This window comes from Gobio gobio (assembly GCF_949357685.1).
Source record: "Gobio gobio genome assembly, chromosome: 25".
In the NCBI taxonomy this organism is placed as follows: domain Eukaryota; kingdom Metazoa; phylum Chordata; class Actinopteri; order Cypriniformes; family Gobionidae; genus Gobio; species Gobio gobio.
The window spans coordinates 27,388,901-27,406,745 of NC_137121.1; the positions used below are offsets into that span (position 1 = coordinate 27,388,901).

Below are 17,845 nucleotides of genomic sequence, written 5' to 3' on the forward strand. Positions count from 1 at the left end.
TGAGTTGTGAATAGCAGTGAAGCGTTGCATGACAATGACAATATGACGAATGTAGATGACATTCATACTACACACATTCATAGTATGTAGAACATAACGAAGTAGGTTCTTCATCAAATGTAGTACATACTCGGCAGAATGCGATTTCAGATGTAGTGTTCACTTGAGGGCCGCTAAAGACTTGATTTACCGCCTACTAATTGGCCTCTGAACTTTTATCGTGAAAGAGTGAGTTTCTGTTTCGCATAACATGAATCATATTTACAAGTTTGCGAGTTAAACTAATAATATAAATAATATTAAGAAAGCTGTGCTGGTGTGAGACAGTATTGACATGTTTGACAAGATCTGGACTAACATCCTGGAATCGTAACTTTTGTGTCAGTCTGTCTGCTTGTTTCTGCTGATGAAATTTCATATGTGTGTAAATACAGTTTAAAATACTGACTAAAACAACAACTAGAAAAAAAACAAGTGTTTCTCAGCCTTAAGCAAAATAATGTTCCTGTTATGGGTTTTTAAACAATTCCTTTAATTCAAAATATCATCACAATCCTACAAGGAAACTATATCTATAATAGAAACTCAAATAGAAACTTCAGATAACTTAACTGAAGGACTTTATTTCCTCCTGATGTCCACAAATTCCCCTTTCTCTGTGTGGGCTTGTTGGCCAGTATTTAAGTGAGGGCCGGACTTGTTAAACAAGGCACAGTAAAGTGTTGAGGACTGCAAATGCTGAGTGCCGGTATTGTCTGGAGAGAGACCTAAACAGTCTACAGGCCTGAATGGTGTGTAGTTTACCATAGTAACCGGGTTAACAAGGCTGTTGCTTCAGTAGATTAAGACAGCCGTGTGTCTGTGTGTGGTGAACCAGGGAGTAAATGAGACCAGAGAGGGTGTAAACATGTTGATTTGGAAATCTGCTTTAAGCAAATGAGAAACAAGCTGATTAGTTTGACAATTAAAAGTGCATTTTCTGCTAAATGTCAGTTTAATATACAGAGAAAATGATAAATAAGCCATTCGTAAGTTGATTTCCTGTAAAGTGTAAACACTGTGTGTCTGTGGTGGTTACAAAACATTGCTCTGTTTGTTTGTAGTGACGCAACATAACACCAGCTGAACCAATGGCATGAGTTTGGGGCAGGGAAACCTGCTTGTCCGACCAATGGGAAAATTACACATTTCACCTTTAAAGAATGTATCAAGCAATATTTTCAGAGTATGGAGTCTAATAAGGTGAATTAACGTTTTAGGGAAATTTTATATTTATGTGTTGTGACTGATCCCCATTTCTAAAGTTTTAACCATTTCTAGATCATTGAAAAATGTGACCCTGGACCACAAAACCAGTCATTAGGGTACATTTTTAGAAATTGAGATTTATACATCAGCTGAATAAATAAGCTTTCCATTGATGTATGGTTTGTTAGGATAGGACAATATTTAAAAAAAATCTAAATATTGAGAAAATCCCGTTAGGGAAGAACAACATGGAAAACACACTCAACCATAACAGTTACCGGACGAAGAATGAATAGGGAAGAATTTAAATAGTATAACTAATGAGGGTAACCAAGGAAACAGACAAGTGGCGGGAAACTAAGACAAAAAAGACAGACATGTGACAACTCCCCCCTCCCGGTAGGCACGTCCGTAGACCACGGAGATGTCGGCAGCTCAGGAAAACATGGAGGTGCTGGAAGCTCAATGAGCCACGGCGGCTCAGGCCCTTCAGGGAGCCATAGCAGTTCAGACCCTTCAGGGCCAGCCGGGAGCCTACGGGAGGCAGAGTCCTCTCTGGACTCCAGACGCGGACAGGAGACGTCACGGGACTCCGGACGCGGACAGGAGACGTCGCGGGACTCCAGACGCGGACAGGAGACGTCACGGGACTCCGGACGCGGACAGGAGACGTCGCGGGACTCCGGACGCGGACAGGAGACGTCACGGGACTCCGGACGCGGACAGGAGACGTCGCGGGACTCCAGACGCGGACAGGAGACGTCACGGGACTCCGGACGCGGACAGGAGACGTCGCGGGACTCCGGACGCGGACAGGAGACGTCGCGGGACTCCGGACGCGGACAGGAGACGTCGCGGGACTCCGGACGCGGACAGGAGACGTCGCGGGACTCCGGACGCGGACAGGAGACGTCGCGGGACTCCGGACGCGGACAGGAGACGTCGCGGGACTCCGGACGCGGACAGGAGACGTCGCGGGACTCCGGACGCGGACAGGAGACGTCGCGGGACTCCGGACGCGGACAGGAGACGTCGCGGGACTCCGGACTGCGACTGGAGACTAAGGACGGGAACTGGAAATGTCACAGGTGCCAACCAAAAGTCTATTAGCCAGTTTTCATCTGCTGGTTCTGGTGACATTGCCGCAGGTATGGCGGCGGCTATCTTGGCTGGAGTGGAACAGGGTGACTGTGGCTGAGTGGTGGTGGTGTCCTTATCAACCTCACCAACAGTAAGGGAAGAACCACTCAGCCACAGCACATAATCAAGATATTGGGCCAGGGAGCATGTGGTCGCTGCTGCTGGTACCTGGCGAAAGAAATGGTCATCCAGTCCAGTCCAAAAGATGCCCTTCAGAGTCCCATCACCCCATGGTACCAGGTGGGCTAAGTCAAGGAACTCAACATACTTTTCGATGGACCGGCCATCTTGTGCTATTTTAATAAGCAGGTCAGCTGGGTCACAAGAGTGAGCAGAATGCCCATCTTGGCGCTGTCTTTCTGTCTTGGTTTGGTAATCTGTCACGCTGTGTAGCACAGGAACAAACTGAAGAATCAGAAGATCTCAATTTAACATACACTTTAATGCAAACTCTCAGGAACACGGAAGAACAACATGGAAAGCACACTCAACCATAACAGTTACCGGACAAAGAGTGAATGAACAGGGAAGAACTTAAATAGCAAACAGAAATGAGATAATTAACTAAACACAGCTGAACAGAACTTAACTAACGAGGGTAAACAGGGAAACAGTGGCGGGAAACTAAGACAATAGGTACATGTGACAGAATGAGAACAACTGAAAGATCAACTAAACAGAACAAAACTATTGCCACAAATATACCCGTGCGACTTATGACTGGTTTTGTGCTCCAGGGTCACAAATATATATATAAAAAAACACATTCCATGTAGTGTGAACTTTTGAAACCTGTAATTGTGTTTCTTAAAATGTGGGCATTTTGACCCTCTTGACTTTTAGAAAATAACTTTTTTAATAATGAATATTTCCACCACATTATCACTTCTACCACATCTCAAATTCTTCTTTGTGTTTAGTATTCTGTGGTGGAAATTAAATTTTTAACATTTTGGAATAAAACTGCTGACTCTTTGTCTTGCTAAAAGGTATTAGCATTTCATTTTGCTATCCTAAATACACACAACTAGATTTTCACGCATTTGCACATCATTTGACAAACTTGCAGCTTCATTGGTAATATCACACGCACGCACGCACGCACGCACGCACGCACGCACACACACACACACACACACACACACACACACACACACAGGTCATTGTTTTGTTTGAAGGTTTGGGTCTGGGACAAGAGTAAAACAATTAAATCTATAAATAAAATTAATTTTAAAAATAGCAAAAGTAAACAAAGGCATTATGTGCCTCTGTGACAAATGTCTGTGTTCCTCTACTGTAAGTCACTTTGGATAAAATGCTAAATGCATAAATGGAAATGTAATGTAATTGCAAAATAAAATGTTTCCAAGACTTATTGTTGACCATATAACAAAAAGATAAAAGTTGAAATCTGTTTTAAAAATCTAAATCTGGGGCAAAGTGCCCAGGGATGAAGAAACATTACCTTTCAAAAGTTTTGGGTCGGTAAGATATTTTATCTTTGAAAGAAGTCTCTTAATCTCACCATGGCTGCATTTATTTGATAAAAGTGCAGAAAAAAATGTAATATTGTGAAACAGTGTTACAATATAAAATAACTGTTTTCGATTTTAATATTCTTTAAAAGGTCATTTATTCCTGTGATGTAAAGCTGAATTTTCAGCAGTTGACCTGCTTCATATTCTTATGGAAACTGTTATACAGTTCCACCAGATTCTTTAAGGAACAGAAAGTTTTCAAAACAGCATTTCATGAGTTTGTGTGCCCATATAATCTTAGCGAAAGTGGCAAAAACATTTGGCTTGCTGTCTGCTGTAGAGGGGCTCGGAGAGGATATTCTACTCGAGCTCCGATTGCCCCCATAACAGGCAAAATTGTATAAAAAGGAGGAGAAGGGGAGGAGGTGGGATGCCGAAAGAACTAACAATGGGAAGAGGTAATGCTGGTTTTATACCTTGGCATTAATTGGAAGATTAGATGGGCGTATTCCTCCTGAAATTATGTTTAATAACGTCATTTATTTGAAATATTTTGTAACATCATAAATGTCTTTGCTGATACATTTGATCAATTGAATGTCTCCTTGCTGAATAAAAGTATTAATTTCTTTCAAAAAACTTTTGAACGGTAGTGTAATTATGTCATCATCAAGAATGATTGATACTGCAAGTATATGAGAAAAACAATGGGAAGAAACAAAATGCTTCCTGAAGTTTGTTTGTAAGCATGTCTGAGAGCTTTGTTACCAATGTAAACAGAGTAAAAGAAAGGCTGAATTCTGGGTTGGGGGCGGGGGTCATGTGGGGGACTGGATTCATAGCATGGGGTGGGGGGTATCAACTTACATTTTCCCCTGGGATGGCCACATGACCCTGGAAAAGAGGGAAAAGGAGGGGGAAAAGATGTTAGGTTATGGTCTGGGCTCTCTCAATGAGAACCACATGCAGGAAAAAGAAAAAAAAAACAGAGGGAGGAGAGGAGAGGAGGAGGGGACAGTGTGTGACTAAAGCCAGTCTCTGAGACGAGACCGAGTGCCGCGTGGATCTCTCCTCAAAAGCAAAGCGTCCAAGGAAAGAACGTGAGGGAGTCTTTGTGAATCAAGTTCCACGGAATTCAAAACAACCCAGAATTAAAAAAAAAAAAGAAGCTCGGAGAAGAAAGAACAATGTCAAGTGCAATCGTGAGACGAAACTCCAGCAAGCAAGGTCTGCAAAACCTCCTGAGGTGAGGAATTTGTATGCCAGACTTTTGCATCAAATTTACGGTTTACAGCTGGGATTTCAGGTGTGATGACGGACACATGCTTTGTTTTCTTTGTTCTTTTGCAATTGCGTATGTCAGTTTCGTGGGTAATGATACTTATTGGTTATTTTTAATAATGAAGGTTATTCACTATATAACAGTACAGCATATTTACATGCCATGTTGTGTTCATTAAGAACCGGTCATCATTTGTTATGGGAAGACATTAACTTTTTACATGTATCTGTATTTGTTTGGTTGATATACTCTTAAAAAAAGTTTCCTTAACTTAAAAAAGTTATTCACATACCTTATTTTTTTTTAAAACTTATCTCAAGTTTATTACTTAATAATTTTAAGGCAATTGGTCTCCTCACTATTTTTTAATTAAAAAATAAAACGGATCACTTTTTACGGCAAACATTACGATTTTAGGTTAAACTGTACATATACATAGGCTATAAAAGAAAATGTATTAGGTCCTTTAACTGGTCATTATTTATTTTTGTCTTTAGAATTTAAATATGGTTTTTGGTGCAAAACATTTTTTAAACTATGAATAATCCCTCAATTCACAAATATCTCCCAATTAATATGAACTTAGAAAACTCGTACATTTCGCTATTTTGCTAAAACGAACCGTTTGTAAATTGACAACTTTGTGATTATGATTGCTTAACAAATAGGCACAAATAGATTTAAACAAAACCTGAACACATACTAAGATTGATTTACATATAGTATTTAATATACAATAATTAACTCTCAGCACATTTTAGCAGTTTTTCACACCTTCATGCCTTGTTGTCTTTATAGAGAACTGCATGATGTGTCGTTTACTGTGGCTTCTGCAATTTTGTCAGGGTTCCAGAACAGTTTATTGTTTCTTCCAGAGGTTCTGTGGATATTGTGGATAGATGAAGGGACAGGAGAAGGGAGGAAGGAGAGGAATGAGGGCACCTAATTAAAAATGTGACCTGTTGACATTCATTGGCAAAGATACACATCGATATGACCGGTTATCTGTAAAGGTGTTGCAAACCAACTATAATTTAGGTAGAAAACTGTAGGTTTGTTTACTGTAAACAACAAAGCTGCCATTTCACAATGCACTAATTTAAACAGCAAAAACTTCAGTGGTGAACTACCCGTCTGTGTTTTTCTACAAACACAAACCTGTCTACTCAGAATTCTCCCGAAAATGAGTCACAAAACCCTTACTTCACCAAAAAATGACTGTCATTATTTACCCCTCATGTCTTTCCAAACCCGTATGACTGTCTTTCTCCCGTGGAACACAAAGGAGTGGTTTAAAGACAAGATACAATTTGTATGTATATAAATACAAAAATAGCATAACCGCTCAGGATGTGTTTACAGTATTAATTTCTGTACAGACAGGATTTGAGGTGGATCAGGTGTGCTTTGTCATAAACAGGTTGCATTATTGGCACAAAGGATTTATTTCCCAATGGCTTTTCAGAGCTGCCAAAAAATCAGCTTTTTCTCACACTCAGGAAGCTGCTTTCTACATTCATCAGAAGCGCTGCGACATGTACCGGATATGTCAATTGCAACACTGTGTATACAATATTTTGTATAAGTGTTTTGAAAACCATTACAACCTTAACAGATTTTACAGTATACACAGTACGTCACACTGACACTTTAGATTTGGCAGGATGTACATTTTTGGTTTTTAGTGGTGTGCAAATTTTACACTAATGTTTTTATCTTGCACAAAACGTCTTTCTCATTGTGGTCAAAGCCGTGACCACCTGATCTGTGGACTTTACGTGAGCCGCTCTTCTATTTACGATTCTCTGATAAGAGCTGCTGGAATGCAGAAGGCTTAGCCGTTTGACTGAAAGGGGGAATAAACTTTACCATCCCAATGGCTGTATGCTTTTCCGAAGGTTTCAGGCAGCAGAGTAGAATAAACACTAAGGGCACTGTGTTATGTTTAGTTAAGCATTAGAGACGTATATAGGGGGAGTGGGGTAAGATGCACCACTGAATTTAGGCTCTAGGCCAGGCATTCTCTAGCTCCAACCCTAATCAAACACACCTGAACCAGCTAAATAAGCTCTTCGGGATTACAAGAAAGCTACAGGCAGGTGAGTTTGACCAAGGTTGGAGCTAAACTCTGCAGGAAAGTGGCCCTCGAGGACCAGGGTTGAGAACCCCTGCTCTAGGCAATGAGAAATGGGATAACATTCAGGTTAGAACTGTATATTTTAGGATGTCAATCAATTGAAATTAGAAGAACGTGTCTATTTCTGGGCCGTAGAAATAAATAGAAACATAAGCTATAGGTTAAACGTACCTATTAAGCTGACCAAAGTCTTTATTGAGACATTTTGGTGAACAGGGTATTGGTTTCAGTACAAGATGTTATGTTAAAATAAAATATTAATCTCTCACACAAAAATATTTTATTTTATTTTAAATGACAAAAGCATTTCAATTAAGATATATACATCATTAAATGCAAAAAGTCTGGATGTGCTTATTGGGCATGTTTGTACCCTTTAAAGCTACACTGTGTAACTTTTTTAGTTTATTCTTAGCTAAAAACACTTAGTTCTTTCAAAAATATATGTGCTCATTAATGTATATTTACTTCTTTCAAGTAATAAAGTATTCTCATAAGTTTATAATATGCCATTGAAAATACATACGGTGAGGGGTTCGAATGCAGGTCGCCATGTTGCCCCTCCATCTTGAAAGTACATTAGCCAAAGAGGGACATAAATTCAAATTCCCGTAAATTCAAGCTTCGCCTTTCGCGTATTAACACTCGATGGCACTGTGTCGAATGTGGACGAGGTCGAACTGGAAGCCATGTTAATCTTGGACTAAATCGGCCACCGTAGGAGTTAAAACGAAATTGGAATTGAGAGGAACAGAAACTAAAATTCATGGATGGTCATATACCATTTCACCACTAGATGAGGGAAAATATCACACAGTGTAGCTTTAAGCACACCCCTGTTGCCATTAAGCTCACAACATATTTTTTTGGGGAAAATTTTTGTTTATTTTAAACAACATTTTTAAAGATTATTTTAATAAAGATTAACTTGAAGTGACAACCATCAGTTAATATTTAAAGTCTGTTTATGAAGTATTTACATTGACATTCAATGTGGATGAGCTTAAAAGGGGCACACTGAGCTTTATTGGAACAGCAAACCTTTTTTTAAGTAATAAATATAATTAAATTAAATTTAAAAGGACAATTTTGTTAATTAAATAATCTAGGTCTTGTATTAAGTTCATACATTATTTAATATGAACAGCTATTATTGAAAATATCTATGAAATTATACTTTTTCTTATTGATCTCACAAGTTGTGATTGTCATAGTAGTGCACCCTTTAAGCTCACCTTACAATAATCTGAAGTCTTTAAAAATTACAGCAGTGTAAAACCACAGAACATCAATAAACTATACATTTAAAATATAATGGATTTAAAAGTACAAGCCAGTAATGCCTGTGAAGTAATATATTACTGTAGCACACAATCTTATACACTAGTAAGCTAACAATGTTCCGTAGCACCTGCGCTATGTTGCTAAAACTATCTTTTTGGATCTAACTATTATTTCCCACATCCAGGTTCCAGGTTTTAATATGCAAAAGTCTGAACATTAATCTCTTAAATTTGCAGTAAGAAGTTATCGAAAATAAAGGCTTAAACATCTATAAAAATGCACTTTTACGGGGCTCCTCTTTTGGTCAAAGTTTTCAGACAGCCTTCAAAATGGCCGCCAGACAGTGTGAACACATGAATACCCATATATCTCAGTGTGCAATGGTCTGATTAGCTTGAAATTGCAGGAGGTATAACAAACACATCAATTGGTTAAGACATCAAGTAGGATCAAATTTTTTTTTCATTTTTATAATCAGAGCTCAAAGATAGTGTGCTTAATGGGTACTTGAGCTTACCCTATATCATATATTCAAAAAACCTGCTCACTTTAGAATTTCAAATAAAAATCTAAACATATATGAGAAAAAAAAAAACTATTTGGTAATACATAATCCCATTCCAGAGCCTTTTTGCTGCATGTTATGCACAATTTTCATAAACCAGCTACACTCTTAAATCTAAAGGTTCGTTTTTGGCATCTATTGTTCCAAGAAGAACCTTTAACCTGTAGTCAATAAAGGTATTCCTTAAAACGAAGAGACCAGACGTCCCCGTTTTCCAGGGGCAGTCCCATTTTTTGGTGTTCTGTCCCCGACTGAAGCTGTCACCGTTTTACAGCTCGTAATAGCCTGCTGATTATAGGAGCAATCGTGTAGTGATTATTTTCACCATCAGATGGTGCTGCGAGCTACTTTGACTCTACTTGGTTGCGCTCGCGCAATTTATTTTTAATAAATTGAATTAAAACCAGACCAAAAATCCTAACAATTAAACTAAATCATAACTATTAATGTTAATAATAATATAGGGAACCCACACAAATTAAAAAAACAAAAACATTCAAAATGTATTGTCCTCGTTTTTTTAATTGATCGATAATAACAAATGAGATTTCAGTGATATTTTGACCACTGATTTTAGAAATCTGGTCACCTTACTTAAAACTCAACTTCGAACACCAAAATTACATATTGAAACGTTTTTTGTTTGTTTGTTTTTTTTTTCTGTGAAAAAAAAAATGTCCTAGCTTGAATGTAACACCCCTGCTTCATTTAGTATGCGTGGACACATGAATATGCTAATTAGCCACGCCTCCACTCACTCATACAGGCTTGTCTATGCATCAGAATGGTAATGTGTTTTATGTATATCGCTCTCTATGACGTCGAACACATAACGGTAAATAATATGATTAGTCTTTTGTCATGTTATCAAACAGCTAATAATATGTTACACAAACCATGTTCCTGTTCACCATCTCAGTCTGCCTTATAAAAATCAGCATTCTTAGAAACGCTTTGAACAACTTAGAAGTCACTGAACTTTTCCATTATACCAAAATGTTCTTTATACTGAATAAAAAAAAAAGTCTTTCACGCTAAGAAAAAAAAACTTTCGGGAACTAAAAAGTTCTTCTATGGCATTGCTGTGAAAACCCCCTTTTGAAACCTTTATTTTTAAGTGTGAGTAATTAAGGAATCTATCCTCTCTTTTTGAAGTGTGCAAAAAATAAATCATTTTTAGAGCTCTCCGATTAAATGACATAATTACAGATGTTACAATCCTCCTGATTCATAACGGCGCACTTTCCACAGCTTAGATCAGTGCTTTGAAATTTCTTCAGCCGTTTAGGGAACACTGGGAAGCGTATGCGAGGTTTGCAGTGATGTGACCACACACTGACAGAAGGAAGATACTAACACGCCTGGGAAAATGACTCTCCTTTCCTCTTTAAATCTGTCTAGGATGACATCATCTGACTCAATAAACCTCACAGCTGCCCTTCAATTCAGATATAAAATGAGAGGGGAGGAAATAACAGCATTCATCATTCAGATCTCAAACCTGTAAACAAACATGAAACAAGGATATTCCCTGTACACGAGAACAAAAGGGAGCATTTCAGATCATTTCCACAAAGAACAATGATTTGCTATGTCATATGAAGAGAATGAGAAAAGAGTCAAGTTGAGTACAAACAGAACACATTTTAGTCTGAGATAGTCTGGCTCCAGTTCTATAAACTCCTGATGACACTGAAAGTGATTTCTAATGCCTAGAAGTGATTTTGTGCATATATTAATGATTTTAACGATATGCTGTTCTCTAACAGTTTTTCTTACAAACAGGATTGAATGACTTTGCGGAGGTAAATGTAAATGTGTTGTTCACACACCCTTTTAGGACCTTTTAGGTAAACACGATTTCACCAAGCACATGTTCCTGGATAAACATCTTTGTTGATCCTGGAACAGCATTGCAATCAACCAATCAGATTTAAAGGAAAAGTTTACAGTTTATGTCAAGCTTAGGCTTACAATCAGGGTTAGGTGCTTTAGAGTTCACCATCATTTCCCTCTGATTTTAGAGATAAGTTATGGGTAGGGTTAGGTTTATTGGTAGGGATAGGGTTATAGGACTACATTTTCGGACAGAAATGTTGTTCCAAGATCAACTAAATATGTTGATCGAGGAACATGTCTTACTTAGCAAAATCCCGCTGACCCCACTGTTTTATTGACGTCTTTCCTCAGTTGAAACCCTGATTCAGGTGATACATTTCAGTAAGTTGTACTGTATCTTTTAACATATCTATTTATTCATTCAATGTTTATTGGTGTTATATATGTATTTAACAGCATCGGCAAAACCTTCTGATTTTAGGGCCAGATTTACTAACAGCTCGCGCCAGCACAAAAAACAGGGTGCGTGGACAGGGTAATTTTTGCGACTGACCTTATAGCATATGCATTTGTACGTAGGAGTATTTAAATGAATCATGCAAGGTGATTTACTAAGGTTTGTGTTCGTCAATTTACTGGGGTTTGTGCCATTATTTACCGCCAAAAAAAGCATGTCTTAAACCAGACACTAACTGGTAGATTGTGTTGGTCATTATGGAAATGCGTCTGTGTTGTTTAATTTCAGTAGATCACGCGCAGAACTTTGGGTGTTGTAGTTTTTAATACAAATTTGTTTTTATGAATATATTGAAATTGAAAGTAATTACAGATTGAAAATGTAATGTTATCAAGTCACAGAGAAGAGTTATTTTGTGCAATTTATGGAAGTAGGGGTTGAACAATTTTGTATTTTGTATCTGTGACAAGCAGGACGGATGTGAGCCGTGAGAGAACGGCTCGAGGCTGGTGGAGTGATTGCAAATGAGCGTCACCTGCGCCTCACAGTATCCAACCATTTTTGTGTAGACTTTCAAAGAAATTAGTAAAATGAAATTACATCAAATCAGTGTGAATTATAAGTACACGCATACAATAAGTTGTGGTTACTTAATTTTTTCAAGGCAACAGGTTTCCTCAATTTAAGAAAGTAGACAGAACTCAGATAAACTTGTTAGTTTTAAGTTAAGTAGATTGACATTAAGTAATTGAAATATGAGATTAAGTTATATCAACTTAAAATAAAGTGATCACAACATATTTTCTTTCAGTAACTTTTACTTGAAACTGACAAGTTCACATAACTTAATTTTTTCAATTACACATGAAGTTTATTTACTTAATGATTTTAAAGCAACGGGTTTCCTCACTTTTTTAAGTTAAGTCAACTGATCACTTTTACAGTGTAGTAGTCCACATTAAACAGTGACAAAACAACATTTATTGTTTTAATTTCATAATAAACTATTTCTATGCATACATTATTTGTGGGCAGAGACACACATGGTATAGAACAGTGAAATCCTTAACCTGATCATTATATTTTATAGTTCAATACTTTTCTATTCACTATATTGAACAATGCTTCCAATTTGCTATGTCATTGCAAGTCAATGTCAGAGTAAACGGGGCTTATTTAACCCAAAAATGAAAGCTCTGGCTGCATTCGAATGTGCATACTTCTCTACAGTATAGTAGGTGAAAACCAGTATGTGTCTCAATTAACTTATAAAAGGCAAAAAATACCCAGATTTCACTCCTGGCAAGATTCTTAAGTGCACATCCAGTGCACACTTTACTATCCCATGAGGCCATGAGAGACTCTCACTCACGCCTGCAAAAATGGCCAAATGCAACTGAAAATGAATGACTTCTATTCGTTGCTTAGTTGCTGGTGTAAACATGGGCTTGTTTCAAACCTTTATGCTTTTTATACTTCTGTGGGAAAAAAAAGAGACTTAAAACATGAAAAATAGGTTGTCTTGGACCCTTTTGACTTTAATTATATTGACAAAAACATTTTAAAATGTATTCTTTTGTGTTCCACAGAACAATGAAAGTCATACATCCCTTCAATCATTAACAATGACACCCTGTCTAGAGAGCATGTATCAGACAATTGGCATTTACTAATAACTGGTTTCACTTTAATAATTAAGGTTAAGTGCTGGAAAGGGAAACTCAGGTCGGAGGTCAACTTCCATGTGATCCATGTAGCTCATCCTGTGCTCTGCAAGACCAGACTTGGCTGTGGTAAATTAGGGCATGCAACAATGGTGAAAAACATTTCCCAATCCGTCAAGCCTTCCAAATCCTTTCTGCCCCAGGGCACCAGGCTGTGGAAGTTTAGTCAACACATTGTCAGCGGAGGTGATACATTCTGAATATAAGCCAGGCTCTTGTTTTCTTTTCCTTTTCTTTCTCTCTCACTTTAGTGTTTCCATTTAATTCCGAAATGGGTCTGAGAAACATTTTGTCAGTCTGTGTTTGACAATATGCTCACCATGACTGAAAATCTGTTTTCACTTCCATAACTCTTGGTAGACGGTATTTCCAGACAGAAAGGGAAAAGGCTACATAATCAGACTGATAGTGGTAAATAAATCTGATGTTGAATGACATCATAGGCAGGATTGACATCATTCAAGTGGCTTCTGCCAAAAAATGAAGTATTCCCGTCTTAGTGATTAACAGCCTATAATAATCAGAGGCACGGGAACCGTGTGACAGATCAGATCCTGCCATAAGCCCTTTGTGAAATTGTATGGTTGGTTTCAAGATGTGGTTTGGTCTTTAAACTGTAGTTGGATTATAAGTAGAAACTGGTTTGTACTTAAATAACCCAATATTGCTGCAGGCCGAGTGCCACAGGTAACTGCAGCTGTGCTGATATATTTGGCTGATATATATCTCGATTGCAAGTATATCTGATTCCATGTCAAATCAACCAAATTTCAGAAACTCCCCCAAACATTTTTTTTGTTTTTTTCTGAAGAAAGACCAACATAAATGATGATGAAAGCCAAAATATGAAATGTCATGGATGAATATTTAATGAGTAATCCATTATTTTGTAGAGCGGGGGTCAAAATGACACTTTTCACCTGAGATTTGGAACCAAATTACAAAGCAGAAAAATTACTTTAGAAAAATGGCGGTACACAGAGATTGGCAGGTCTATTAGTAAAATCACTTTAGCAATCTTTGTTGCATTAAATGCCTGCGGTAACAGTTCGAAAATGGGAAAAAGTATTTCTTATAGTATTATAAAGTACCCCCCCCCCCCATTTTTAAGGCTCTTAAGGTTCAATTTCAGAGATATTGGGATCTCAATATGGCGCTAAGAGTAAATTGTTCAGTTGTACAGATTTTCAGTGGTTATAAACCAGATGTGGGACAATTTTCATAAAGCTGATACTTTTTTTCTTTCAAAGAGGAATAGCTGAAGAAAAAAATAATGTTGGTTAAATCCCATTGATATGAGGATATCAATGTGGGTCCATTTTGAAATTGTTGAATGTTACTCATTTTTAGTGGTTGAAAACCAAATGTGAGAGAGTTTGCACACCACTGATACTTATTGCATTTAAATGGAAATGGCAGAATAATTTATAACGTTGAAACTAGAAATGTATAATTTCCCTCAAAACAATGCAAAGAACATCTTATTGCCAAAGATACACTTAAATGGTCAATTTGAGGCACCATTACTTACCTTAAAAAGTGTATTTGTAAGAATCTATATTTGAATCAGTTTCAGGGATATTTGTCATTTTGACCCACCTCTACAAAATAGTGGACTACTCAGTAACATTCATGACATGTAATATTATGGCTTTATTCTTCATTTACGTATTTTCTTTCACCAAAAAAAAAAAAAATCATTTTTTTTTAGCCATGGTTGAGTTGACACAATTGCATTTAAAACTAAATTCATTTGTTTGTATATTTATCTTTGCTAGTGAAAATAGTTTTAGAAGCCTTCTGAGAACTTCACAACAGTAATGGTTCCTCAATCAACTACCTCAGTGACAACAAAAATTACTCTTTTTAAAGAAGCTTTTTTCTTTGATCAAGAAGTTCATTGAATAACTTTTATAGCGTTTGTAGGATTCTTGAGTTACTGTCTGGTTCTTGGCAATTAAAATGGTGTTACATAAATTCTTCATTTCAAATTATTTTCTGGTTCTTTAAAGCACCACTATACTGTATACTGTAGATCATTCAATAAAGAACTTAAAATCTTTAAAGAACTTGAAAGTCGTGGAACCAAAATGGCATCAGGCTGAATAATTTGGTTCTAATTGGAACCTCTCTTGAATGTTGATAAGACAGTATTGCTCAGTCAACATGCTTTTAAGGCTATTTGTAAAGCCATTGTAGTAACCTGTGACCTCAGATGTAATCTGGCCTGAAATTCTTCCGAGGGTCATTGGTGACCTGTGTTCACCCTTAATTGATCCACAATCCAGTGCTTAAAGGGATAGTTCACCAAAAAATCATTTACTAACTCTCATGTCCTTCAAGACCTGCGTGGCATTCTTGAGAACACACAAAAAAGATATTGTGGAGAATGTTGGGGTCTACACAACATTGGAGAGCCGAATGACTTCCATTGTATGGGAAAAATAAAAAATTCCACAGAAGAAAGGTTTGTAATGTGAGTAAAGGACTACAGAATTTTCATTTTGGGGAAAACATAGATCCCCCTGGGAAGAGCAAAGTTAATGCTTGCTACCATTAACATTTGTAAGAAATTTTGCAAGACTTTGCATTAGTAAATAAAGCTTCAAGTGGCAAATGAAATTAGTTTGTTTAGCCTACTTTTGCCAGTGTTGGAGACACGAAAAGTGTGTTTGTGTATGTTTACAGGCTAGATAAACATAGAGATGCCTCAGTCTCTTGAGTGTGAGTTTGCATGGGCCTCCCATTTGTCACTCACACATTGACGGTGTCGAATGCCAGAGCAGATGTTCCATCGGCTCTAAATCTAAAACAAGGGACTAAACAAACTATTGTTGGAGAATTCTTGAAGAGATCAATGTATCATTGTCATCAGCACTCTTCTGGGCTATGGGGTCATTTGTCATTCGACCACGATTCTCACCTGGGTCAAGAGAGAAAAATGTATCTAGTATAACAAGGGGCTCATTCTCACTTCTTTTCCTGCAGAGTGACGGCCCAGCGAAGTATCGAAGATGCTGAGGAGATCGAGAGAGAAAGGCGACGTCGGGCCCGGGAGGCCTTCCACAATCAACACAGTCTGTCTAGATCTGCTGGGTCTCCTCAGGACAGTGTGAACCCACCTGAGGCCGGACTGTAAGTGTGAACGTCATTCTATACTTCGCATTTCACCTGGTATTTGTTAAGCTTGTTTTGTTGCCTGGCAGATTTCCATATGAAATATGGAAATGTGGACTTGGAACATGTCTGGTTCTCATTGCAGCTTATTCTGGCCAAGAGCTGGCCACTTAGACACAAGGAGACATCTGACAGACATGTAAACAACTAACCAACTTCAGTTTTTGTTTTGGTTTTGGGTCAAAAAAGAGTGTCCATTATAAAGAAAAGGACTAATTTAAAAAAGCTTGTATGTGCGTCGTTAAAATTGAGCGGTTTTACTCAAGATGGGCACAACCAATGTCCATTGCATATGCCAGAGGTCTTCAACCCTGCTCCTGGAGGGCCACTGTCCTGAAGAGATTAGCTCCAAGCCTAATCTAACACACCTGAAGCAGCTAATCAAGCTCTTCAGGATTGCTTGAAACTCACAAGCTAAAGCGGGTTGGATATGAATGTTGCAGGGCAGTGGGCCTCCTGGAGCAGGTTTGAAGACCTATGGCATATGCAGATTGATATCTAAATTTTTTCTTTGCACTAACATTCGGATATTAAAATTGAATACATTTGTGTTACAATGGCCCTTATTCACAGACAGGGCTTAGATTAAGCTTGGATTAGGCCTTAGTTCAATTAGGACATTTAAGTAGCTTTTATAAATCCTTAGAAAAACAAAAAAACATTACTAGTGTGCATCTCGGAACAAAACAATAGCACTGACATATTTTAGGATATGTCAGTGCAAGTTGCGTTCAGTTAAAACAGCTAAAACATGCGTTTTAGTCTGGGATTAGATTAAGCCTTGTCTATGAAACCGAGGGTACATTCCGTTACTCCCTAAAAGTGTTTTACTTAGTCACTTTTCATGGAAAGTAATTTGTTACGTTACATTTGTGTTACGTTTTGGCACTTGGACTGGGCTTGCTTGTTGGTTTTTTAATAACAAAAAAAACACAAAAGTTCTATTTTTGGCAAATGTAAAGGCCCATTTAAACCAAATGCTAGATATACTAAACATGGGAAATTAGCATTTAGCAATTACAAAAAAGTGTTGATGGGAGTGGAAAGTTCGGCGCATGATCTACTGACGACGCGCAAATTAAAGAACACAGGCGCAGCCGGATCATTTCCATAATGACCAACGCAATCTACCAAGAACAGCGCAAATTAGCATCTGGTTTAATGCATGCTTTTTTGGACATTAAATAATGCCGCAAATACCAGTATATTGACAAGCGCAAACTTTAGCATGATTAGCTTGCATGATTCATTTAAATATTCGGTTACACTTTATTTTGATGGTCCCTTTTGAACATTCTGTTGACTATAAGTAGCGTTGCACCTACATGTCTACTAACTCTCAATAGAATATTAGTAATGTATTAGTAGACTGGTAGGGTTAGGGCTAGAATAAGTTGACATGTAGTTGCAAAGTTACTTATAGTCAGTATAATGTCTGTTGGAGGACCATCACAATAAAGAGTTAGCAGATATTAAGCAGACGGTCTACTAATACTCTAGTGAGAGTTAGTTGA

At 37.7% G+C, this 17,845-nt stretch overlaps 1 protein-coding gene across 3 annotated transcripts in view; it reads left to right on the forward strand.

Moving 5' to 3' along the window:
• The first annotated feature begins 4,851 nt into the window (after window positions 1–4,851).
• lsp1a (lymphocyte specific protein 1 a) overlaps window positions 4,852–17,845 on the forward strand; it is a 51,367-nt gene continuing 38,373 nt past the window's right edge. The window contains exons 1-2 of one of the 3 annotated variants that reach the window (XM_079810410.1): window positions 4,852–5,112; window positions 16,143–16,289. In XM_079810410.1, the coding sequence (XP_079666536.1) occupies window positions 5,054–5,112; window positions 16,143–16,289 (206 nt within the window). In that variant the 5' untranslated portion in view covers window positions 4,852–5,053. Of the gene's footprint in view, window positions 5,113–16,142; window positions 16,290–17,845 lie in introns of those variants that run through there. The other 2 variants (XM_079810409.1, XM_079810411.1) reach the window with 2 other exon arrangements.